Raw genomic sequence first — 26553 nt, 5'->3', positions numbered from 1 at the left:
TGTGTGTGTGTGTGTGTGTGTCACAGTTGAATATGAATGAGAGGTTTCAGATATTTGTAATGAATGTTCCGTATGAATTTCAGGATTAATATTGCTTTTATAGATGACCTTATGAATGATGCAATACATGCAAATGTGTCCACATTAACTGGACTACTGAGGGACTTCTGATATTTTGAGACATTAAGCTCATGTTGAGAGAAACATAAAGCATTGCTCCTATAACATCTCCTATGTGTAGTTTCTACCTCTATTTTATATATGACATATATTTTATTTAGTTTCTACCTCTATTCTATACATCTATCTATGATGTACTGTATATACTTGCTATTAATTAATGCTATTCCTACTACCTTGCTGCGTTGGCAAGTGAATTTCCCTCACAGGATAAATACAAGTCTTATCTTATCTCTTATCTTATATCATTTTGCCATGATGATTGATGAACATTCAAACTGAGTATCAATACTCAGGATAACAGCAGATTCTCCCCACTAGCTTTGATGCTGTGTGCACCTTGAGAGCCTCCATGTGTGGATGTTTTGCCTTGCAGAGTCTCCGGCTCTAGGCTCAAACGTCTCAGCCAGCCCTTCCTAGTCGAGAAGCGGGAGGTGGGCCTGGAGAGGTACGGCACTGGACACTCTGGTCTGCGGTGTCACCGTCAGTGTCTGAGCATGGCACTACAGGCCTTATGCCGAGTCACTTCTCCCTCACCCCCTGGTGTCACTGAGCCCGTGGTCGTGTGTGTGTGTGTGTGTGTGTGTGTGTGTGTGTGTGTGTGTGTGTGTGTGTGTGTGTGTGTGTGTGTGTGTGTGTGTGTGTGAGTGTGTGTGTGTGAGTGTGAGTGTGTGTGTGTGTGTGTGTGTTCACCTGGAGCTGTATGGCTTTACCCCCACTGTGGCTGGAAGGCATGCTAACCTGATGAACTGCGATTGCGTGGCAAGGGTGGGGGGGGGGGGGGGGGGGGGGGTCTGTGTGGAAAGCGGCTTAGGAAGGAAACCATGTTAAGCCAGATAGGTCATAAGAGGAGATCCCTTGTGGGAAACGGGATTTGAGCTCATCGGAAAGTCCTTTAGTGTCTGGCATCACTTATGATGAGTCAGGTGTGGTCATAGGGACTTCAAAGGAAGTTCCTGAAGATATTTCCTTTGGTAAGACTAAAAGACACAATATTTTTTTCATTATTCTGAACTTGATTTCAGTCAGACTTTTCTATTCATGTGAGGAAAGGACCACCAGGACCTCTACCAGCTCAGTCGAAGCTGCAGTTAAAACAAAGCCAATCTGAGGCAGCTATACCCCACAGGCTGTCTGAAGCCTAAGCCTACATGCCGGGACTGAATAAACCCTTTCACGATAACATAGCCCCACAAAGGCATCCCCCTGGGCCACCCAGCGTGCATTGTGCTGTCCAGATAAAGCATGATTAATTCTAATTTAATTTCCCCTCCTATTGAGTCAGTTCCCCTTTTCATTAGAGAGGGAGGAGAAAAGCGAGCACCTCACTCCCTTCCGCATGGCCTTGGACATAATCTTCTCTGTACTTCCCATAGATTCCTTCCCTAAACCTGGGGGGGTTGCTTCATGATTCGGACCAACAGCAACACCTAAAGCCATGCAACCTCTACAAACGGATATGCCTGATCTGATAATCCTCCTGCTTGATGGCTTTGCTGAGATCTCGATATGGGTTTTTTCTTCGACTGGAGTTGTTGCGTGTCCCTCCTGGATTTGCTTGATAAATTGGCAGCCTGATCACCTGTGAAGGGCATCTCCATTGCGTCTGCCCCGTGCTGACAGGGCCTGTGTGGCCTTCTTAAGGGCCCGCTGCTGCTGCTGGTGGAGGCGGAACACAGCGGAGGCGGAACACAGCTGATGTGAATGTTTCCACTGAGCCACCAGTGCGACGGCAATGCCTCAATCACTCACAATCAATTTGCCACAACTATAGATGTCGAAAGATTGTGTGTTATGGAAATCTACCAGGTCGATTTTTATTGGTGAAACTTGGTGAAAAGGAGTAGCACGAGTCAAGGGAGAACCCATTATATTTTTTTAGTGGTTCCGAACCACAGGGCGGATCCATGCAAATATGTTGCACTTTCGCTAACATTTTGAGATGGCTGAGGTCTACGCTCCCCGAGTTCCCTTCTAGTTGTAGAAATGTAGTTTCATACTACAAGAGCAACCCATTGTATCCACCAGCCTTTTGCATGTGCCCTTTTACAAACTTACACAACACAAAGCTTCAAAATGTAAATTGAGCTTTGTGCGTTTAATTGATATGCTTCTCCTTCTCTCTCTCTCTCTCTCTCTCTCTCTCTCTCTAACAGGGATGTCCGTGAATTCGCTAACGGCTCGGAGTGTCGTGAGTGTGACCCTCAGTGTGAGAGTGCAGAGGATGAGTCCCTGACCTGCACTGGACCGGTGAGCACACACTGACCCACACCTGACCTCTCTGCCAGACACTCACTCACTCACTCACTCACTCACTGCAGAGCCGGTAGAGCCAGACCAGCACTGTTGCCAGTCCATCACTGTCTCTTTCACCAGCCCTTATGGAGTCGAATGTATCTGCCATAATATGATAGTGTAACATTAGTTTGGTGTCCGTTTGTATTTATGTTGCCTCATAAGAGCTTGTTTAACAGGGTGGCGCACTCAGGAAATGCTTAGCAGACTTTTTTCTCCGAGCCTCTTGGCAGAGCGTGCAACCTCGGGCTGTGTGCACAAGGTCTTCGATTGGCCAGGCACTGAGATTAATTGAATCCTCTGGTAGAGTGTACTTTTTGTTGCAGGATTGATTTTGCTTCATGTTAATTTACAGTGAGAGTAGATTAGGCCAGCTCTCTGCAGAGAGTTTACAAAGAGATCAGCCATTGAGTGGCCCATGGACACAGATTGTCGTAGAGCCGTTTGCCAATGTCATCACCCCTGACTCATGGGACTGGAGGTGCTAGTGCTGTGGGCATGCATATGTTGCATAGCCACTATATTTGTGCATAAGTGCGTGTGTGTGTGTGTGTGTGTGCGTGCATGTGTGTGTGTGTGTGTGCCTGCACCACATGTGTCTTTGTAAATGCGTATTGATGTATGTGTGTTTTTTGTGTCTTTAGTGATTCAAGTGATTCAAGCTTACAGTGTTTCCTTTATTCCAGTCAGTCATAGTGGGAGACTTCACAAGATATCCCATTCCAGCTTCACCTGTGGTGTTTAGTTCTTGTGTTGTGTTATCACACACCCAGAGAAATGAGATACATGAACTGTGTATGAACCTCCCTGAACATGGACATTTTTCAGTCTGTTATAGTCTGTTTCAGTTTTCAGTTTTCAGTTTTCAGTTTTCAGTTTTCAGTCTTTCAGTCTTGACTCATATGTCGTTAGTGTATTTGCATTTTTGTATAAATGCAATTTATGTAAACTTCTAATACACAGACTTGAAAGTTCAGACATAGATATTATTGTGCAGTATTTCAGCTGGATCTAGTGTAAGTCTGCATAAAGCCAGCCCTGCAGACCAGTCAATGTAAACAGCCCCGGAGGTGGGGAGGTATGGCTGAGGGCCAGGGAATGTGTTCATTTGTGTTAAGCTTGATTAGTTGGAGAGATGTGTGATGTTCTTGGCCCGGCTCTCCACGACCAGAATCCGAGCCTGGCTGAGTGTCAGGCCAGTGTTGAGAGCAGAGGCGCATAGGTGAGCCAGACACTTGTTAGCTCATGTCTCCACTAACTGCTTCCTGATGGGACGAGGTAGGCCCCTGTACTGTAAATGTTTGATGCGTAAGCTTACCTCCGTCAACGCCAGAGTAATCACATGCGTTTTGGTACAGCTGCCTGAATTCGGACTTCTGAGAAGCACCGGAGAAAACACTTTGCCGGGGATGGAGTGGCAGGAATAGAGCGGCTCCACAAACTCATTGTGTGATTTGTTCGTAATGCTGTTAAGACAATACACGCAGATCACTTTCCAATTCCAAATACCCGTGTAAAGCAATTAAGCCCTTTTAAACGGCTGAATGCCAAGCAGACAGATGATGAAATGACTCAGGGAACAAGGGAATGAAAAAAAGAAGCAACATGGCGGGTTAAAGCTGTAAACAGGCCCGGGCTCACTCTGCACCAGGTGTTTGGAGGAGAGGATCAATTAGTCTGAGATTGATTACTATCTCTGGTGGGAGCTAGCCTGAGAGGGGTGCCCATGTTGAGTCAAGTCGAGTCACACTACGTTTTGAGAATGGCGACGACGTGCTCTGGTCCTCCGTCCAGCCCAGCCCATATGCTGTCCGGATATGGGTCCCCCCCCCCCCCCCCTCAGCCCAGATGGAGCATAGCTGAGAGTGCTAATTGATTAACGGGCCGCGCCACCGATGCGGACGGGAAATGGAATGTTAGTGGTTTAGTGACTCATTCCTGTTGCCAGGCGCAGGAGTGTTTGTGATGCACGTCACACAAAGCTTTATTGCACCAATCTCTCTGACTGAGGCGGTGTTTTGTTTTGGGTGGTTTTGCTTAACCCTGAGATTGACAGAGAGTGAGAGAGGGAAAGAAAGAGTGTGTGAGAGATGGAAAGAATATGAGGGAAAAGAAAGAAAGATGGAGAAACTAAGTGCTTGCTCTACTCAATTTGATATCCCTGCCCTTGCCTTAAGTATTATTAAAAAGGAGACACAATAAATGTCTCATAAACCCAACCGTAGGACCTTGCACCACTCCAAATAAAATCCTTCTTTGTGTTGGGAAAAAAATGGTTCAGACCCAGCAAAGTAATTGTAGTTGTTGAAGTCTACGGCCTTGCACATGAATGACAATATCAATACATTTTCTTCAGTCCATAGCCACTGTGAAGTCCAGTGTGCGTTCAGAGGACCCTGTCCTTGTCCTGCGTGAAAAGCTCCTCTCATGGCCCTAACTGAGTGAGTGGCACCACTGCCTGTGGAAGACCTTGTACTGAGTTGTCCATTTTACATTTTCTTATTCTTAATACTGAATTGTATTTTGTAAAAAAAATAAAAAATGAAATGCATTGACAAGAGCATGGCCCAGCATTGATAAAGAGACAGGAAGACGCTGGAACAGTCCCTGGATGTGTTTACTCATTCTGTTTATCAAGTGCTTCTGGAAAAATCAGAGGATGAGTCCAAACTCATTTTGTAATGTGCGTTGAAATCTCATTACGGTTTTATTGCCACCCCCGAGTCTTGGCACTGACATATCTCCGCCGTGTCGAGCCCCTGGAACCGTGCCCACGTCAACACACACATCCGCTGGCAGAGTGACACTTAAATATCCCACTCTGCCGGCGTCGCATTTGCAACACAATGTCCTTTGACAGTGGCATTCGCTGTGTTATGTCCCTTCCCCCCTCCCCCCCCCCATGATTGAGCAACACAGATGTGTGTAGCTTATATTGTGTGAGCTGCTGTTTGTCAGGTCAGTTGATGAGGTGTCCGGTGAGGGAGCGCTTCTTATTGATATCCAGGCCGGCTCTGTGTCTCTCCCCCCGCCTCTGCTGGTGTCTGGGCTGCCCATATTACTGCCATAAATCCCCCTTCTGCTGATTGTTATGGTCATTGTGTGTGCTGTGAGAGATGGTTATTATCCCTGGCCCTGGTTGCTGGTGTTTTATGTTTGCCTTTCTCTGTCTCTTTCTTCTTCTTTATCTCTCCATTCTCTGTTCATTCGTTTTCGTTTTCTTTTTCTTTCTCTTTCTCTCTCACTACATCTCTTTTTCTCTCTGATCCACTCACTCTCTCTCTCTCTCACTTCTCCCACTCTCTCTTGCCTTCCCCCATGCCTCTCTTCCTCTTTTTACTTTTTTTCTCTCTCTCTCTCTCTCTCTCTCTCTCTTTACTTCTCCCACTCTCTCTTGCCTTGCCCCATGCCTCTCTCCCTCTTCTTCCTTCTCTCTCTCTCTCTCTCTCTCTCTCTCTCTCTCTCTCAGGGACCCGATCACTGTGTGAAATGTCGACACTTCAAAGACGGCCCCAACTGTGTGGAGAAATGCCCTGATGGAGTGCAGGGAGCCAACAGCTTCATCTTCAAATACGCCGAGGCCAACAACGAGTGCCACCCCTGCCACGGCAACTGCACTCAGGGGTACGTGAGAGCACGCGTGCTGCTTATGTTCCTCTTCATGTGTGTTCCAGTGTCACAGCTCAACGGGGGCGGTTGTTGTCATGTACAGCGCTGGATATCTACCTGTGCCACTCAAGTCTCATCAAACAGTATTACATGTTAGAGTTCACAGTGGAGCTGTTTGGGGTTGGTGAAGTATTTATATATTACTGTCCAATGTGGCTAGTTCAAATAACTACGTAACTTTGCCCAATTTTATGGGTGCTATGGGGACTTCCAGGCAAGTCAAACATTAAAAAACATTCACCCATGACTACCTATTACTGGCATGTTGCCATGGCATTTCCTCTCCACTGAGCATCATAAAATGCACGTGCCAGTGCTCCCACTTTAAAGCTCTATAGGGGCGTCTCTGTGTGTTAAGTGTGAGCAAGAAAAATGTCCTTTCCCATCCTCATCCCCTCCCACTTTGACTTAAAAGGCTTCTTGCTGGACCACTGGATCATATCCCTCCGCACCCCCTATATATCTGCAGTGACTGTCATCTCTTGACAGGCTAATGTAGGTTAGTAGTCGATGAGACACTGCCTGATGGCCTAGCTGCAGGAGGAGTAGCACGCGCTTGATCTGCTTGTCAGGCTTACAGAGGTCTTTGATCAGTGGGAGAGGGTATCCATTACGTAACAATGGAGGGATGGGGGAAGAGAAGACTGAAGCTTGGAAACATACTCCATACAGTGGCTGATGCAACCCATAGATGCAGACCCCCGCTGGCGTGGAAGTTAAATAGCATCTGATATCACAGAGTTTTAAAGAGTGGCACTGGCAAGACCGCAGATGTAGGCAACACACATACCAGTGGTAGAGCGGATAGGAGTGTCTAGAGTATAATAAAGAGAGGAGAGAGACACTCAAAGACCTGAAGAACATCAGAACTAATTTACAGAACATAACAATTCTGCATGGGGGGGGGAAAAAACAGCAGGTGCTGTTCGCTAAGAAGGAAAATTTGAAAGAAATGTGTCTCTGTTCAGTCTGCTTCTCTCTGTCTGTGAGGAAGGCATTTTTTTTGCGGATGAAGCATAGAGGAGATGGCTCTTGGCTTGGCCCATCACAGAATCCCCTCAGAGATCAGAGAGCCGGCTGCTTTAATGAGTGCCATCCGTTCCATACCTAATAAGGCTCCTGTCTGGGAGCCCAGCTCCTGTGCCGTGACGTCTGCAGAAGTGGACCTGTCTCACCACTCTGCTGCAGTATGATGGCTGTGTAATACACTGGCAGGATTGCTGTCTACAGTGTCTGCAGTATTGTGTCTGTGTAATACACTGGCAGCATTGCTGTCTACAGTGTCTGCATAGGCTGTATGGAAAGTCTTTCGGATTCACATTGCCTACAGGGGGCCTTATGTTGCACCTATATGGAAGTATTAATACATTATGGACTGTTTTTAATTGCCTCTGTCTTTTTTTTCAGCTGTCTTGGACCCAGACTACAAGACTGCATTGGCATCATGGACAGGTAAAGTGTGAGACTCTAAATGATCTGTTTTACAGGAGGGCTGCTTTCCCTTAGAATGTTTACTATCAGGCATGGGTCCCATGGAGGAAGAGTAGCTTCATCCCCTCGTACCCGCCTCCTCGCTCTTGTGCCTGCTGGCTGTCCTTCAGCCTGTATGTGTGTCTTTCTGGGATGCGCACAGAACTGCGTTGTGTTATTTACGGCACCCGCGTGGTGCTGTTGGTGCCCATTCTCAAGCTGGCCTCATTGGCGGCGGCTGGCTGGATTCTGGGCACATCGTCAGCAGTGGGGAGTCGGTGGGTTTAGAGCTGCTCATTTGCTGCAGGGCACTCTGTTCCTCTTCACGGCTCCTGGGTACAAGGTTATGACTCTCTCGCTCTCTTCCTCGGTCTCTCTGTTTCTATCTCTCCATGCCAGTGACGCAAGCATGCTCTCTCTCTCTCCCCTCTCTCTCTCTCTCTCTCTCTCTCTCTCTCTCTCTCCCTGAAGTGGCATAAATTAGTGAGTCCAAATTTAAGCAATTATTCTGCACATTAAAGCAAATATTTTATCAAATGAGATTGCATTGGACCAGAGGGCACTCTATTGCACTTGTCTGATCACAGAGGCCGCTTGTGGTATCTCTCTCTCTCTCTATCTCTCTCTCTCTTTCTCTCCTTCCCCCTCTCTCTCTCTCTCTCTCTCTCTCTCTTTCCCTTTCTCTCTCTCTCTCTCTCTCTCCTGTCATTCCACGCCGTATGAAGCGTCTCCATGCAGGTGCCCATAGAGTGGTAGCGACACACAGAGCTATGGCACTGCTCAGGCCCTCATGCTCTCGGTGGGGAGGAGGAAGAGGAGGAGGAAGAGGAGGCATCAGCGTAGCTCCCAGCAGCTTGTGCCATAATGAAGACCTGATCAAGAGGAACGCGGCACATTATTTTGAGTCATGGCTGTTTTTGAGCCCATAGAGCAAAAAAAGGCCCGGCAGGAGGAGAAATAGCAAAGAGGGAGAGAGAGAGAGAGAGAGAGAGAGAGAGAGAGAGAGAGAGAGAGAGAGAGAGACAGAATATAAGAGAGAAATGAAAAAGAGAGACGAGAGAGAGAGAGAGAGAATGAAAGGGGATGAGACAGAAAGCAAGAGGGCCCAGTCTCTTGTGATTAATGGCTAGCTGTGAGGCCAGTGTGTGTGTGTGTGTGTGTGTGTGTGTGTGTGTGTGTGTGTGTGTGTGTGTGTGTGTGTGCGCCATGTGCACTCCTCATGATAAATTGACAGTATTTTGCCTTTTTTCTCCTGGGGGGAAAGGAACAAAATGCCACTAACTGCTCTGAGGAAATAGATTTGCAATTTCAAATCCTTCCTTTTATTAGATGTGGGGATTGGAGATGGTGGAGGAAGTGGAATGATGATGATGAAGATGAAATAAGCAACGTGAAACATGTGTCTGCGGGGGGGGGGGGGGGGGGGGGGGGGGGGCATTATCCATGAGTAAATCCGTGTCTAATATGACTACAAATAGATGGACACATATGAAAATAAGTGCGTGGGACAAAGTGAGACAAATAGTAAAAATTCTGCGGCACAAAACAGAACATCTGTTGAGCAGTATGTGGGAAGGGTAAGGGCTGGAAATCCACTTGCAAAATGATCCTTCATTGATTTGTACTGTGTTTATGAATCCTCTCTCGCCCCATGTGATCGAAAATGTAGCATCATCCCTGTATCATTCGTCCAGTAGATATCATGCTTTCATACATCACACGTCTTCTGGTGCTCATTTCCCACTGCTGTTAACTGGTAAACATGGGTACCTGCCACCCCTAATGCACAGTGCATTGGGCTCTATCACTGCCACCCCTTATACATGGTGCATTGGGTTATATCCCTGCCACCCCTACTACACAGTGCATTGGGCTACATCCCTGCCATTTTAGTGGAGTCAGGGTCAGACTGCTCTCAATACATCTGAGCATTTCACACTAACAGCACGAATCGCAGCACAGTCCAACAGATAAAGTCCTGCATGTGTGTGAATGCTGCCCAAGGAAGGGACTGCAGGCATTCATGGTGCCTAATTTATAGTTTCTCATAAAGGCCTTGTGGGGAAAGCACGTCTCCATTGATCGGTCCAGGCTCCAGGAACAGATGGACTGAATAGATAAGATGGGAGGCAATGAAAGGGATCGCAGCACAAGGGGAAAGCCCTCTCCACAGATGGAAGTGATAGGCCCAGACAAGGCTCCGGGTGCCATAACATAGTCTGGCCGTTTTGATGCTGATAGCCGCTAACAAATGTCTCTATCGGATGACGTCAGATCGAAACAAGCCACTCGGTGCTTGGTGACGGGATAGAAGCACAGAGCAACGATGTCAGAGAGCCACTTAGTGTCGGGAGCCAGAATTGTCTGGTTCTTGTTCAAAGACAATAGCTGAGGTTGATTTATTTTTTTATCATTAGGTTTGAGTGGACAGATATCTTAACTAAAAAGGATACTGAAATGTTTATTCTGTTTCAGAAGACCATTCATAAATAATGTCCTAAATAATGTATTCTGTTCTTTATTTATCGCCATCTTTTTTCACCCCAAATCATATTTATTCAAAGCACACAACAGGACCAAACTTACAGGTAGCCTTTTTTTCTGTGAACATAGAGCTTAGAAAAGACTGTAAATTCTGTAGCACAATTACAAACAACTAGCAAGTTAAATACCACAAATCAAAGAATGACACTAGTTATCCAATCTCACAGCAAAAGCGTTTTATCCCTTATTATATTCGAATCTACTGATGCAGAAAATGGAGATAATCTGTGTTGCTTCTTTGAGGCCGACGCACTCACCCTGTGTTGCCCCCTGAGGCCGACGCACTCACCCTGTGCTGCGTCTTTGAGGCCGACGCACTCACCCTGGGTTGCCCCCTGAGGCAGACGCACTCACCCTGGGTTGCTTCTGTGAGGCCGACGCACTCACCCTGTGCTGCGTCTTTGAGGCTGATGCACTCACCCTGTGTTGCTTCTTTGAGGCCGACGCACTCACCCTGTGTTGCTTCTTTGAGGCCGACGCACTCACCCTGTGTTGCTTCTTTGAGGCCGACGCACTCACCCTGTGCTGCGTCTTTGAGGCTGATGTGGCCAGGTGCATCAGCTCTAGGCCCTGTGGGAGTCCTGCTCCACCCCTGCCTGCCTGTCTGTTCCTCAGCTACTACTTTTTTTCAGTTGGATCAAAATGTGAAACGCTGTGATGCAACGTTTGTGCTGTTTTAGAGAGCTGGTGATTGTTTTTCTGTATAGACTAGAGGTGGGGGGCGGGGAGGGTGTTGTGCTGTTTTAGAGAGCTGGTGATTGTTGACTGTATAGAGGAGAGGTGTGGGGGGGGGGGGGGTTGTTGGAGCACAGATGACATTTCACGCTCATTTTTGAGATCACTGAGTCTAAAGTCAGTGTTGAGCACCACAGCGGTAGTCATGTGACCTCACAGATGAGCTGATGCCAGGGTTAGACACGGCAATTGTGGGCTTCTTTTTTCGCCTGTCACATCACTGAATTAGGCCGTCCATATGCCAAGTATCCTAGGTGTCATGCCGACTTCATTTTAATATAAATGCGATAGAAGAGGGACCAGAAGCCATGTGTGAATGTATTTTCTTGTCTTCAAAGGATATTTTGGAGACATATAAATATGAAACGGTGGTCCAGCCAACACGGAGGAAGGATACTGAATCTGCCCAGTAACTAGGGCTGTCCAGTCCTGTGAGCCCTACTTTTCAGAACATTCTGGCATTGTTCGGCGTTTGAAATGATACAGTTATAAATAACAGGATTCTCTAGTGAGCATGGGAGAAAGAGTGTGTATGGAGCACTGCAGTCTAATACACAGACATCTCGCTACTAAATATTTAGTTTAGCAATGGAGTTAACTAACATTTAAAGTAATGTAGTTGTACAAACAAAGAATTTAACAACAAATATCAAATATTTCTTTTCCTTTCCAATTCCTTGTTCATTTCACTACTTGGTCTGCAGGGGTCTTGAACACATCAGATGTGTGTTTGAGTATATGCCTGTGTATGTGTGTGTGTGTGTGTGTAAGTGAAAGACACTGTATGTATGTTATGTTACAAGAAGTCGTATATGTTCTTCGAGGTGCACGCTAGACAGCACACAAGAATATACACTCCAGCAGCATCCTCTCTGGGTTCCCGGAGCGAGTCGTACCCCATCTCTCCTCTCGTTTCCTGTCCACTGACCTGAGGAGGCTGGAGTGGAAGTGGGCCTCCTGAGGAGGGCTGGGTGGAGGAGCTGGGCTGGAGATACACTGCTGAGAGGAGACAGGAATGTCAAAGGTCGTCACATTCTCTAGCCGTCCTGACTGCTGGTGGTTTGGTCACGTCAGGAGGAGCCCTGTATACGTACAAACAGTATGGGGCCAGTTGGCAGTTATTCCTGTGGCGTTTGCTTCAAAGTGCTTTGCGTGTGTGCTGTATGTATTTGTATGAGCTTGGCGTGCTGTACATGTATGGCAGCCCTGTTCAATGCCCAGCCAATAAATAACAGATGTTTTTGTATATATTTATGTGGGTGTTGCAACAAAAAACACAAATGCACTACACATACAACTCACCCACTCATTTTCACCCACTCACATACATTAATATTGTATACACATAAACACAGCAGTACTTAATGATTTGTTTTGATGTTGCGGGCTACTGATCATTTTTAATTTAAAAATAGAACACTTCCTACTCATATGCATACTAGATGCACTCTCACAAACACACTCACACAGTATGCAAGGACACTGAGATGTACAGTGTATAGAATAGAATAGAATAGAATAGAATATAAAAGCCTTTATTGTCATTGTATTTGCATACAATGACATTTGGAGTAGATGGAGTTCCGCATCATCTCACAGGCCATGGTTGGAGTGAAGCACGTAAGAGTTACTACCTAATCAGGGCTTCTCTTAGCTGAAGCACACTTCAAAATAGGGGATATTGATGAATAAATCCCCAAAAGGACTCGGGTTGTTCCATTAACACAAAGGCACAAAACGTCCCCATACTAAAGAGCACGTGAACACATCCCCATACTAAAGCACATATGAACACATCCCCATTCTAAAGCACATGTGAGCACATCCCCATACTAAAGAGCCTCGACCCATCTGAACACATCCCCATTCTAAAGAGCCTCGACCCATCTGAACACATCCCCATACTAAAGAGCCTCGACCCATCTGAACACATCCCCATACTAAAGAGCCTCGACCCATCTGAACACATCCCCATTCTAAAGAGCCTCGACCCATCTGAACACATCCCCATACTAAAGAGCCTCGACCCATCTGAACACATCCCCATTCTAAAGAGCCTCGACCCATCTGAACACATCCCCATACTAAAGAGCCTCGACCCATCTGAACACATCCCCATACTAAAGAGCCTCGACCCATCTGAACACATCCCCATACTAAAGAGCCTCGACCCATCTGAACACATCCCCATACTAAAGAGCCTCGACCCATCTGAACACATCCCCATACTAAAGAGCCTCGACCCATCTGAACACATCCCCATACTAAAGAGCCTCGACCCATCTGAACACATCCCCATACTAAAGAGCCTTGGCAGACGTGACATATGAAAGCACCTAAGACACATTCTTTATTCGGAGTTTGTCAGGGGTGGGAAAGTGTTGCTCCCGTTTCTATTATGCATTTTGTTTCCGACTCGTCTTGGTGACTGGTGGCAGAGATCTGGAGTTCACGAGGCAATCTCCCCCCCACGCGTCTCGCTCTAAAGGCATAGTCTGGTTCCAAATCTGTGCTCTAAATAATTCATTCACCACACATACCCCTGCAACAATGGCTGCCGTGAATCACATTTGCAAAGTCCAGCATTTTTTACCAATTTACAGGATATATAGTCCATTTGGGAGGGTGTATGGGATGCAGGCTTTTCATTATCTCCGTGTTCCCTAAACTTTGCAGCAGTTTGGTGGTGGGGGAAAGAAAAAGCATCTCCACACAGACAATGGCTTATTTTAGACACCACCTTTTTTTTTTCTGCTCCGCGTTGCTCAGCGGCAGGGAAGAGGAGAGAGAGGCCGGGCCCTCGTTCGGCACGCGCCCCGGAGATAAAGTGACTTGAGTGCCATGGCATTTAATGGGATTGGCCTCCTCCTCCTCCTCCTCCTCCTCCTCCTCTCTCTCCTCTCTCTCCTCTCTCTCCTCTCTCCGTGATGCATGGATGGGGGCCTGGAGTGCAGGCTGGCGCTGCAGATTGGGAGAGCCACAGTGCTGCCGCCGTGCCATGCCCCCGCTCAGCCTGCTTTTGCAGAAGCAAATTAGCGACGTTATTAAAAGGAGAGGAAATGTAGCGCCGCTAATTCACACAGTCTGGCTGCCCCCGAGCTCCGGGATCAAATCAGTGCCCTGATGCCCATTTCTGAGAGACGGCTCCAGATCAAGACGTATCTCGAAATGTGCTGTGTGTGACATCTCTTTTCTCCTCTTCTCTCTGTCTCGCTCTTACCCCCTTACTTCCTCATTTCCAACAGAGCTCTATGCCAGTTATAGTTCATTTATGTGCGGGTCTGTTATGTCTGGTTCTAGCATATTAAAGACTTCCCCATAGCCATGAATAGGAAAGCTCGTGAACGTTGTTGTTTTTCTGCAGCATTTCAGCTTTATTAATAGCGATACCTTCTCTGTGCTTCTAGGACTCCACTGATAGCCGCTGGGGTGATTGGTGGTCTGTTTGTGGTGGTTATCGTGGGTCTGAGTGTGGCTGTGTCCTTACGCCGCAAGAACATCAAGAAGAAGCGAGCCCTACGTCGGTTCCTGGAGACCGAGGTAAGAGACTTTCTACTGTAGCTTTCTATCTTACAAAGAACACTTAAAAAACTAGTTGACCAAAAAGATACAGAAGTGCATGTTAGTGTGTATATCGCGCGTACGTGTAAAAGATGGCCTCCTTCCTTTCCTACCCCCATGTGAACTCGGAGCGTTTCTCTCCTGGTCAGCACTTTTCAGCAGTGTTAAGCTGCCATTCGCTGGTCATACTCAATCAAGCTGGAAGCCCAGCTGTCCATTCTGAAAACAGACGCGCTGCCACTCTTGGTGGCTGTCTGTCTCAGTGACGCCACTCAGCAGTCTGCAGCGCACAGCAGGGGTGGCTGTCAGGGACGGTGTCTTCTTGTCCCTGCGCAAGCCCATTCCATCCATCCTCTGGAACAGACCGGGAGGCTGTCCAGCACTGAACATCCATTTCCATTAATTGTCAGAGGCTCTGTGCTACCAGGAAGCCTTACTGTAGATGTGTGCTCCGGTGACATAACAAGTGTGCTATCAACCCTCTGTGTCTTTCTCTTTCTCTCTGTGTCCGATTCCAATGGATCGCTTCATATCAGCAGTCCCTCTTAGGCCACTTCTTGGGAGCGCTGCCGCGTCTTTGTCAGACAGACTGGAGACCCTTAACCACTGTCCAGTGGACTGACTCATAATATTAAGAGTCGCTACTAGCATTAGATGGGCATTGGGGAACACTTCTAAAGCAGGGCCGTACAGCTGTGGGTGCATGCATGACTTGTGTGTGTGTGTGAGTGTGGATGACGCGTGTGTGTGTGTATGTGTGTGTGTGTGTGTGTGTGTGTGTGTGTGTGTGTGTGTGTGCGTGTGTGGGTGTGTGTGTGTGTGTTTGTATGTGTGTGTGTGTGTGCGTGTGTGTGTGTGTATGTGTGTGTATGTGTGTGTGTGCCTGCGTGCGTGCGTGCGTGCGTGCGTGTGTGCGTGCGTGCGTGTGTGTGCGTGCGTGTGTGTGTGTGTGTGTGTGCGTATGCCTGTGCATTGCTCCCCGCAGCACGCGTGAATAATGATGAGCGCGGCGTGGCGCTGCGCTGCAGTCACTGGAGAGGCCTCTCAGGCTGAGTGGGCCTGCAGGAAACGTGCCGTATTAAAGCTCTTAAAGCCTCCGTCGAGACAGACGCCAGCCCAGACATACTACACCAGCCCAGACATACTACACCACACCTCACCTCCACTCCCGGTCCCCAGCGCTGCAGGAGCCTCTTGACACACGGATGCACTAATCACAAGATGGCTGACTTTTCTTTTACCCTATTTTTTCCCATTATAGCCTCCACTTCAACCCCTCTCGCACTTGTCTTGACTCTCTCTGCAAAACCCTATTCATCACTCACTCTCAAACTCATCTATCTTTCTCTGTCTCCCTCTCTCTTTTTTCTTTCTCCTCTTTCTCTCTCTCTCTCTCTTACCCTTTCTCACTCATATATGCACACTGGTACTAAAATCAGGGTACCACTCAGAGATGTTGTGAATTAGAGCAACAGAATCCAGCTTTTGTCTTGTCTCCAGCCCTTATTCCATTGGGCACTGCCTGGTTGTTTGCATGCAGATGGTGTAAGACTGGGTTTAGGTGAGTGGGCGGATGGGCCCGCTGCTTGCCTGTGGGGCTGACATGCCCTCTACGTGTTTGTTTCTGCATGTGCACATCTGCAGGCTGTGTGCTACTAATCTTTTGCCCTCTCCGCAAAAGCTGCAGAACACGGCGGTGGATAGGGTCAAAAGAACTAGCACAGTGATCAACAAATTCAAAAGAATTTCTTCCAGGGCTTTTTTGGGTGCCAGTGGGAAAGCATGCTGTTAGTGTAGATCTGAAGAATAATTGCCTGACTTCACTTTATGTTGAAGTAGTTGAACCACCTTTGTCTTACTGATCGAAATAACACAATTGATCCTCAAGAAAAGTGTAATACTATGACTAAAAACATCTGAATTTCAGGACCCCGGACAGCTCCCTTGGTTTCAGCACTGACAGTATGGACAGCTCCCAGCAAGGGCTATGATCAGTGCTTACTCTTGATCCTCTTCCTGTGGCACTGTGGTCACAACCCTTACCACCCTCTTACTATGCTCTCTCCTCTTCTCTATCATCTGCTCCCTCTCTCTTTCTTTTCATCTTGTGTCCCCTCTCTTCTCCCTCCCCATCTCTCCCTCTTTCTTTTCTCTCTCTCTCTCATCCCCATTTCACTGCTCTTTGCTCCTCTGTCCGGGGCACTTGATTTAGAATTCCATTTAAATGAAGAACAGCTATTGTTTTTTAATCAGGCAGCGGTGATGAGACAGGGAACGCGGCAATGGCTGAGGGGAAGACTGATTTACTCTCTCTCTCTCTCTCTCTCCCTCCCTCTCTCCCCCTCTCCCTCTCTCTGTCTACCCCCTTGTGGAAATGTAACAGTGAAAGCACCGTGCTCCCCCCTCAGCAGCCGCCTTTATTATCCTTTCTCTCATCTTCCCCTCGCTTCCCTTCTTCTTTCTGTGTGTCTCTCACTGATTATCCTTCTCCCTCCCCCTCTGCTTTGATGCATCTCTTCCCCTCTTATCTCAGAAATTCTTTCAGTGATCCCGCTGTGAAGGACCATTTCCACCGAATCAGTCAAATCTGGCCAAAAGATGGAGAATCTTAATATAGAGAGGATATGTGAATAAAGCCATTCTGTGTGTTCTGTGCCGGTAATTAAATCTACTGAACAGGACTGTGCCTTTATTCCGTAAACCCACTGATGCCGTGTGGCTGTATTTTATCGCCCTTGCCCAGCTGGTGGAGCCCCTGACGCCCAGCGGAACGGCGCCCAACCAGGCCCAGCTTCGCATCCTGAAGGAGACGGAGCTCAAGAAGGTGAAGATCCTGGGCTCAGGAGCCTTTGGCACCGTCTACAAGGTAATGCTCCCCATCACAGCAGTGTATGTGTAAGCTGACCAGAAAGACAGAGTGACAGAGACAGAGTGGCAGAGGGGAAGGGTCTGGCAGTACAGTGATGTGTTTTTGAAGCACTGACTTACCAGAGTAGCGATGAAAGCAACTGATGATCAACCACATCAATATCAGAATCAGAATCAGGTTTAATCGGCCAAGTAAGTTTGCACAAACAAGGAATTTGACTTGGTAAACTGGCTCTCAATGTGCTTACACAAAATATAAATTACAACACAATACAAAACAAACACAATACAAAAACAAACAGTGCAATGGTCTAAGAAGTTTAAGAAAGTATATACAGGAGCTGTGAATTGTTACATCTTGCTGTAGTTTGATGTCATGTATGAACCCATTCTATTACTCATCTCTCCCTGTCTTTCTCTCCCCCCACCTAGGGTATCTGGGTTCCAGAGGGGGAGACGGTGAAGATCCCGGTGGCCATTAAGATCCTGAACGAGGCCACAGGACCCAAAGCCAACGTGGAGTTTATGGACGTGAGTGACCTCCTATGCTGAGTCAGTGTGTGTGCTTCTCAGGCAGTCCAGGCAGCAGACGGTCCCCCTCCCCCCAATGCCATGTCACTCTAGCGCACCCATCTCAGACCATCACCCCTCAGACCAACCCACTCCATAAACCAGCACACTCCTCCTGTACATCAAAGGGAAAAATGTATGTGAAAACAGAAATGAGCTGAATCGCTGCTTGATGATGCAATGGCAGAGAAACCCATTCCCTTAGCCCGTTTCCCAATCCGCCCTGATGTCTGACTGGTAAAGGCTGCAAGCTGCGACAGCAAAATGGGTCTTATTTTGGTCCTATGAAGATCAGCAGGTCAGCAGGCTTGTGTGTGTGTGTGTGTGTTTCTATAAGTGTACTGTCTGTGTGGCTTTTTATGTGTGTGCACACAAGCATTTGTGTGTATACAGTATATATATATATATATATATATATATATATATATATATATATATATATAATGTATATAAATATATATATATATAGTATATATATTTATAAATGTATGTATAGAGGTTGAACATTTCTGTGTATTAGTTGTATGTGTATGGATGTGTGCTCCTTGGTGGGTCTGACTGGCATCCATCAGGTCAAGTCAAGTCAGAGGTATATCCCATGGTGCACCAGCAGCTGAGGCGTTTGCTAATGAGCTCTCCCTCTCGTCAGGGAACGTGGCATATCATCCAGTCAGCTGGCACGGCGACAGAGGGAGGAAGACCTTGAGGTGTCTTTGTGGGGGTGGAGGTGGAGGTGGTGAAGGGGGGAGGTGCCAGGGATGGTAATTGGGTGTCGCAGCCGGCACGGTCCTCCCATTGGTCCTCCTCATCCCTGCTTGCTGGACAGGCAGCAGGAGACGAAGCCTCACGCAGCTCCTCCATTTAAACAGCAATCAGAGCGCAGCAGCACGTGATGTCAGGCCACATACACACACACACACACACACACACACACACACACACACACCTACAGAGACACACTCTCTCCCATAGACACACACACACACACACACACACACACACACAGAGACACACTCTCTTCCATAGATGGAGACACACACACACTCACACACACACACACACACACACACACACACCCACATAGACACACTCTCTCCCATAGACGGAGACACACATACCTAAATATAAACACACACACACAGGCAGACTATCCCCTGGTGAGGCGTGGATTTACCTCTAGCTGCTAGAGACCAGAAGAAGGGCCAGTACTCATTATGCCACTGTCAGAGCTGTTGATTGGCCTTGTGGGTGTTTGTGTCTGGGGTGTGTATGTGTGTGTGGGTGTGTGTGTGTGTGTGTTGATGTGTGTGGGTGTGTGTTGGTGTGTGTGTGGGTATACCACCCTCTCCACATGCCATGTCATCACTATGACTGGACTTTTAACAGAGTAGGACCAAAGGCCTGTGCTAGTTCTGCTCACTGATTGCATTGAAGACATTCTCTACTTTATATTTCTGTGCAATGTTTTGCTCTGTCACTCTTTCTGTCTCTTTCTCTCATTCCCTCTCATGCACACATGCATCACTCTCACTATGCGTGTCACAAGTTGCACACATGCAAATGCATCCTGAGGGGGACTGCTTTTCCAGCCATTGCATCACACCAATAGATAACAGACAAGAACATTCAACATCCACCTCATTATCTCAGGCAACAAGCACTAGGAACCACTGAATATGTATATGTATATTTATGTCTCTGTGTATTCAGTGTGTGTGTGTGTGTGTGTGTGTGTGTGTGTTTGTGTATTAAGTGTGTGTGTGTATGTGTGTGTGTGTGTGTGTGTGTGTGTGTGTGTGTGTGTGTGTGTACATGTGCACATGTGCACATGTGTGTGTAACTGAGCTTCACTAGACCATTCTACTCACTTTTCTTATATGTAGGTTGAGATATATACGTATATTTGAGGTCTTTTTCAGGCCAGAGAGAGTAGAAGATAAACTCCCTTACTATGCAGATTTACAGTGGCACTCAGACTCCATGAGCACACAGAAAAGAAGCACTCTCTGCTGGTAGGAGCCCTGATTTAGGGCCAGGAGAAGCGTGTAGTAGATCTCCAGCCAGTAGTAATAGAATAGATTATGCAAGGGCTATAAACCTGGTGGATAAATCTAACCTTTATTTTACTGGTCCTACCATAACTTTGTCCATCCTTATAAATGGAAATGTCTGTGTGGCTTTGTGCTCTGTGTGTGTGTGTGTGTGTGTGTGTGTGTGTGTGTGTGTGTGTGTGTGTGTGTGTGTGTGTGTGTGTGTGTGTGTGTGTGTGTGTGTGTGTGTGTGTGTGTGTGTGTGTGTGAGCCTATGCATATCTGTATTCAATACTGCAGTAGTTCTTTTCTATAGTAAGATGTGACCAAATCTCCCTGTGTACACATAAACCCCTCAGGCACAGTTTTCCATATGTGGTATCTATATCAGCCACCAGGGCACCATATGTTTGTCTGATAGAAAACTACCAGATGTGTCCCCTGGGCTTTAGTTGGTGTCCTTCCTCTCCACCCCAGGAGGCCCTGATCATGGCCAGCATGGAGCACCCTCACCTGGTCCGTCTACTGGGCGTGTGCCTGAGCCCCACCATCCAGCTGGTCACCCAACTCATGCCCCACGGCTGCCTGCTGGACTACGTGCACGAGCACAAGGACAACATCGGCTCCCAGCTGCTGCTCAACTGGTGTGTCCAGATCGCCAAGGTAAGGAAGCGACACCTGTTGTTCTGCCTCTTAGTCCTGGGGGAAAGGTGAAACATCGGTCTTGGGAGTTTATGTGTGCCTGAACTCCAGGACTGTGTCATGTGTGAAATATCTGAACATTTGCTGAAGAAATGATGCTGATGTTAGGATCCATCCTGAATGCCAGACTCAAAACAATGACAATTTGTCTCTGGATTTGATGTGCATGTAAGGGCACATTTCATGGAGTGAATTGAAAGGAGAAGCTGTTGTGTCTGGCTGAAAAGGTTGCACTAAAACAGAGGAGTTGTTTTCAGTCTTTCTGAGAGTGAAAAATAACCTCGTTACCAGGTTCTTTGGATCTAGAGCCCCTGACTATGTCCTCCACACCTCCTTATGGGATTTGTCTCCCACCTCTGCTCAACTTTTTTGTCTTTTATCTTCTGCCGCCTCTTTCAAACCCGGTCACGCAGGGGCCAAGTTCAGCCGAGGAGTTTGAGGAGCGTCGAAAAGCAGCCGCTTCTTCTGTTCTGTTCTGTTCTCGTCTCAGGTCTCTCATCTTCCCTGATCAGGCAGCTTGTTTATTGCAGCAGTCAGTGCTTTGTTCCAATACCCACAGATGCTTTCTCAATATAAGAGCAGCGGCCCTGCTTCCAGTAAACCTTACCTCAAACATTTACAAGCCGCTACCCAGCAAAGTGAATGTCTAATGGGCTCCCCCTTGAATCTAATGAAAACGTCTCATGCGTGGCACGCCTCCAGGGTCCCGGTTTACCTTCAAGCCCACGGGCAAGTGGCACTCAATGTTTGTTTTTTTTCTCTCTTGCTATTTTGGAGTCTGTTGCACAAATTGTGTGAATAGTTAAGATTGCCTTGTCTTGGATCAGCAGGCTAACTGCTAACAGGAGAACCATTGAAAATCAATAGCAGCAAAGCAAAACACAAGCAATGCTGGTTCTAATGCTCTGATGATGCAATTCCCATTAAATCTCAACACATATATGTAAAAGAATTAGAGTACTCCTTCCTGGCGTATTGTTAGTGTGTATTTTTAACACCTAGGTGGTTATTTCAGTTGAACATGCCTTTTCATTGGGTCAAGATCTTGGAGAGCTCAACTGATTATTTATGTTGGATGTATTGAAAAGAACACATGTCAAATTATTATTTTATAAGTGTATTTATTTAAACACGTTGCCAGGAAAGCTTTTTTGCTGCAAAAACAGTTTTTTTTTGTGTGTGTGTTTTGTTTAGAAAACAAACAAACACTTCATCATTCTGTCAAGACACATAAAATATGTAGTCCACTTTGCACATTCATTAATGACTGCATGGTTTTGGGTTGTGAAGCGTTTCAAATTAATCATTTCCACTGAGATCTTATTTGTTGTGGCGATGCATTATTTACAAGACAAACATTCAGAAGTATTTATTATTTAAAAGTACCTTATTGGAAACATAAACTGCTTTGCCAATGCCCTTTCACAGTTGGAGGCTACCCAGAGCTTAGGCTGCAGAGACAGAGAGAAAACAACATCACAACCTGTCTTGTTATTCCAGATCAATACAAATACATGTGTATCCATCCAGTGCAATATTGTTACTCTGCAGTATTCATTATAGATCAGTTTGACTGAGCCTGGTTGTAAGTCCAGTAAATCCTTCAGACACTTCAAAGCTGCATTTCGATAAACAACAACACAGACTTTATTGATAAGAACAGAATCAGAAATCACGAAAGAGGTTCCTCTTTATCTCACCAACTCATCTCCCCCATCTCGACTCTAGCACGTCCCAGTTCTGTGCAGAGGCCTTCTGTTGGTGTGTGTGTGTGTGTGTGTGTGTGTCAAGTCATCACTGAGAGGCTGCATGTGGAGGGCTCGGGTGCGTGTGTGTGTGTGTGTGTGTGTGTGTGTGTGTGTGTGTGTGTGTCAAGTCATCACTGAGAGGCTGCATGTGGAGGGCTCGGCAACAGGACTGAGAGGGTCCTTCAGCTCTGGCGGAGAGCAGGCGGAGCGGGAGTCCACGGGGCCGTTACCAGCTCCGAGCAGCTGAGGGGGAAACAGGTTAATCGCTGGCCTGTCCCCCCGCGCAGACAGCCCTTCACACCATGGATTATTAATGGAATAATCAGGCGAGGGATTCATTTTAATGGAGAGATTAATCAGGGAATAATGCATGCAAGTGGTGGAGGATAGGGGGATGCCGACGGCACCCACACACACACCTCCACCTCACCTCAACCCCAGCTCCTAACCTTCTCTGTCTTCTCCTCCCCTTTTCACTCACTCTTTACTTCCTCCGGTTTCCACTCATTTGTCTGCCTCACCGTACCACCCAGTAGGTTTCACTAGTAGAGAGATGTGTACCCACTGTGGTAGAAAGTGTGAGAAACGACATGGGATGGAACCTGACAGTAAACACAACATCTGTATATTAACCCTGTTGAGTTGTGGGGGTGAACTCTTGATGTGACAAGTTCACACGCCGGCCAGACCCCTCAAGACCCCTACCACCCAAGCACCCAGGCCAGTGAGACTTCGGCTAGAACCGCACAGTGACTGCCAGCAGAAGTGAACACGGAACTACTCTGCTCAATTTCCAATGCAAACAGCTATCCATCTCAAGTGCACAATCAGCAGATCAGATAATTGTCCAATTACGAGATGACGTGAGTGAAATTTCCCGGCGATAGGACTAATAATCTCCTTCATTTTGCCACCTCCTGCGTGACATTAAATTTGTATCTGCTTCATGAGATGAGGCAGTGATGGAGGTCTAATACGGGGGAGCGGCTGAGTGTAGCCATGGGTCATTTCCGTGCGCAAACCGCTCCATCTCAACGAGCAAACATCTTTCACGTGGTCTCATTAACCGAGCCCCGGGGCTCTCCTCTCCTCTCCCTTCCTCTTCTCTCCTCCTCTCCTCTCCCACCCAGCTCATATCAGTCTTTCCTCTCTACACATCTGGGCCTGTATTCACAAGGCACTTTATCTTACTGAGAGTACTCTCAGTAAAAGTTTTTAACTAAAGGTTTTCTCCTAAGTTCTATTCATTAAGCTGCTGAGACCAACTTTTACTAAGGAAAAGCGAGAACTATGACTAACGTCAAGCCTCATGCAAAAGCTTGCTCTCAATGAGTCAGTGACAGGTCTGTGCCTGTAAGTAGACGTGTGCTGAGTGCTGAAGAATGATAAGTAAATAAATAAATATATGACACGTGCTACACCTTACATAATGGAATATGCAACCCACAGCGAGTATCTTTTCTAAATGATGACACGTTTGTGTAGACAGGATCTAGTTTACTTTTACGATTACATTTTACATTTAATTCAACGTATTCATTTAGTTGGTTCTTTCGGTTGGTTGGTGATATGCAATTGGCATTCCTTACAAGCTCCATAATTATTCTCTTGAGATTGTCTTAAAGTCTTAAATCCAAAACATTGTAACGTGGAATGATAGAAACCGCCATTTTCCGTTGGTTTGGAGTCGGTCTCTCGAGTAGGAGTCCTACTTCTTAGTTCTCAGAGAGGAAGCGGCTTTGTGAATTACTCTTAAGAAAAGTTTGGACACCTTGAGATGCTTTGTGAACACCCTGACCTGGGGCCTGTGTCTCATGTCCTCGCCCCGATCCTCTGAAGTCGAGGCTCTGCATGAGTCCAGCGTCTCCTGCCTCGCTAAGTGTTCTTTAGCACTGGCTCAGTTTGATCTGAACCTTGTCTGCGGAAGTTCGCCTCGTTAAGTGTCTGGAAACAGATATTGCATATGCCGACAAAACATGCGCGTGAGCATGGCGGGCCTCACATCCCAGTCGGCAGTGTGTGTGTGTGTGTGTGTGTGTGTGTGTGTGTGTGTGTGTGTGTGTGTGTGTGTGTGTGTGTGTGTGTGTGTGATGTGTGTGTGTGATGTGTGTGTGTGTGTGTGTGTGTGTGATGTGTGTGTGTGTGTGTGTGTGTGTGTGTGTGTGTGTGTGTGTGTGTGTGTGTGTCCCCTGCTGAGCTCCCAGACAGACTGAGCAGGGAGGGAGCAGACACATAAGCCCAGCCTGTGTCCAATTACAGGCCTAGGGATTGGCTGAGTGTACCAGAGATTTGTTCTTCGGCTTCTTTTCACCAAGCCCTTACACCTCAAAGGACCTCCGTGGGCTGAAACAAGCACTTTCTTCATAAAGCGCAGTGTGAGACCAGCTGTGCTGTTAACATGCACCGGCATAAAGACACAGAGAGGGATGTTTAGTCAGCCACCATTTTGCTCACTGGATAGACACAGTGGTTCACCTATTGTAATGCTGCACGGGGGAGCGGTGAAAAAGCCGTTTCATTACAGGCTTTGCAACAGGTAGAGGGACTGACACAACAGCGAAGAGTTACACATTCAATAAGGCCGTTCTAGACAGACTGTGGGAGTTTAGCATAGCACACACACACACACACACACACACATGCAGAGCTACACATTCAATAAGGCAGTTCTAGACAGACTGTGGGAGTTTATCATAGCACACACACACACACACGTGCAGAGTTACACATTCAAACAGGCTGTTCTCGACAGACTGTGGGACTGTAGCATAGCACACACACACACACACGTCCAGAGTTACACATTTAGTGAGGCTGTTCTCCACAGACTGGGACTGTAGCATAGCACACACACACACACACACACACACACACATGCAGAGTCCCAGCAGAGTTTGTGAACTGGAGATGGATGGTGTCAGGAAGGGCAGACACAAGATGAATGGCTGACTGCATGTCTCACAATAGATGAGGGCCATGCACACAGGGGACAGGAGTGACTGATCATCACCTGCTCCACTGTCCATCATTACCACACACACTGACACACATACCTACCCATACATTTAGACACAGACACGTGTGTGTGTGTGTACATGTGTGTATGTGTGTGTGTGTGTGTGTGTGTGTGTGTGTGTACATGTGTGTAAATGTGTGCGCACACACAAACACAAACACAGGAATACACTCATGCTCACCATCACACAAGGGTAAAAGGATAAACAATTCACGTTCAGCTCTTTACATATTATGTAGGAACATCCATTTGTGAATTTGTAAAGCGCATGTTCATTTTACGCAAATGACTTACATAAACAGGAATGATTTCAGTCATCCAGTTCTGACCTTACCCAAACTTGACAATGTACCTGCAGCACATTGTCTACCTGTCGGAACCACAGACACGTAGAATTTCCCTATACTGGTGGTTAAACTCTGAGCATGTAGAATTACCAAATACTGGCGCTTAAACTCCAAGCATCTCAGGTTTAGTGATTCCATTGGCATTGTGCAATTCAAACTGGAGTCAACACATGAATAATGGCAATAACAAGAATCTCCATGTCTGGAAATTGGAATAATTATGCAATGCATAATCTAATTAGCCATGGAGGTGATTTGTCATTATTGGTGTAATACATTCTGCTATTAACTGCACCCAGGACCTTTTCTCTTGTAGCTGTAGACACAATGTCCCTTTTCACACCCATACCTGCATTCTTTATTTCCCCTTGTCCTCAAAAGCCCTGGGAAAGGTGCTTGTCGGCTCAGTGGCAACTCTGTTCAACATGAAACCCACACAACAGCGATCTCAGATCACTAACAAATACATTTTCTTTTGTTTTCCTCTCCTCATCACTCACCATTTCCCCACTCAATTGTGTTTGTGTGTTTGTGTGTCAGTGTGTGTGTGTGTGTGTGTGTGTGTGTGTGTGTGTGTGCGTGCGTGTGTGTATGTGTCAGTGTGTGTGTTTGTGTGTGTGTGTGTGTGTGTGTGTGTGTGTGTGTGTGTGTGTGTGTGTGTGTGTGTGTGTGTGTGTGTGTGTGTGTTTGTCACTCTCCATGTCCCATCTTCATCCAATCTCCAGCTGCTTAAGTATTGATCAGGCTGGGCAGGTCACAGACGCTCCACATTCTCCTGCTTGGTCGTCTGCAGTCCATCCATTGAAGGCAGTTTGTGT

The 26553-nt window shown here is 46.9% G+C and overlaps 1 protein-coding gene across 2 annotated transcripts in view; it reads left to right on the top strand.

Annotated features, from left to right (window-relative positions):
• erbb4b (erb-b2 receptor tyrosine kinase 4b) overlaps positions 1-26553 on the top strand; it is a gene marked incomplete at both ends in the record, with an annotated part of 230294 nt that overhangs the window by 179592 nt on the left and 24149 nt on the right. For both annotated transcript variants that reach the window (XM_080839977.1, XM_080839976.1), the window contains 7 exons: positions 2337-2430; positions 5945-6099; positions 7552-7596; positions 14301-14433; positions 17198-17320; positions 17755-17853; positions 20400-20585. In XM_080839977.1, coding sequence (XP_080696103.1) covers positions 2337-2430; positions 5945-6099; positions 7552-7596; positions 14301-14433; positions 17198-17320; positions 17755-17853; positions 20400-20585 — 835 coding nt within the window. The remainder of the gene's footprint in view (positions 1-2336; positions 2431-5944; positions 6100-7551; positions 7597-14300; positions 14434-17197; positions 17321-17754; positions 17854-20399; positions 20586-26553) is intronic.

The sequence above is a fragment of the Sprattus sprattus genome, assembly GCF_963457725.1.
Source record: "Sprattus sprattus genome assembly, chromosome: 5".
NCBI lineage: Eukaryota > Metazoa > Chordata > Actinopteri > Clupeiformes > Clupeidae > Sprattus > Sprattus sprattus.
Note: the sequence above shows the minus strand (reverse complement) of the source record. Positions and strands in the feature narration are given on the sequence as shown.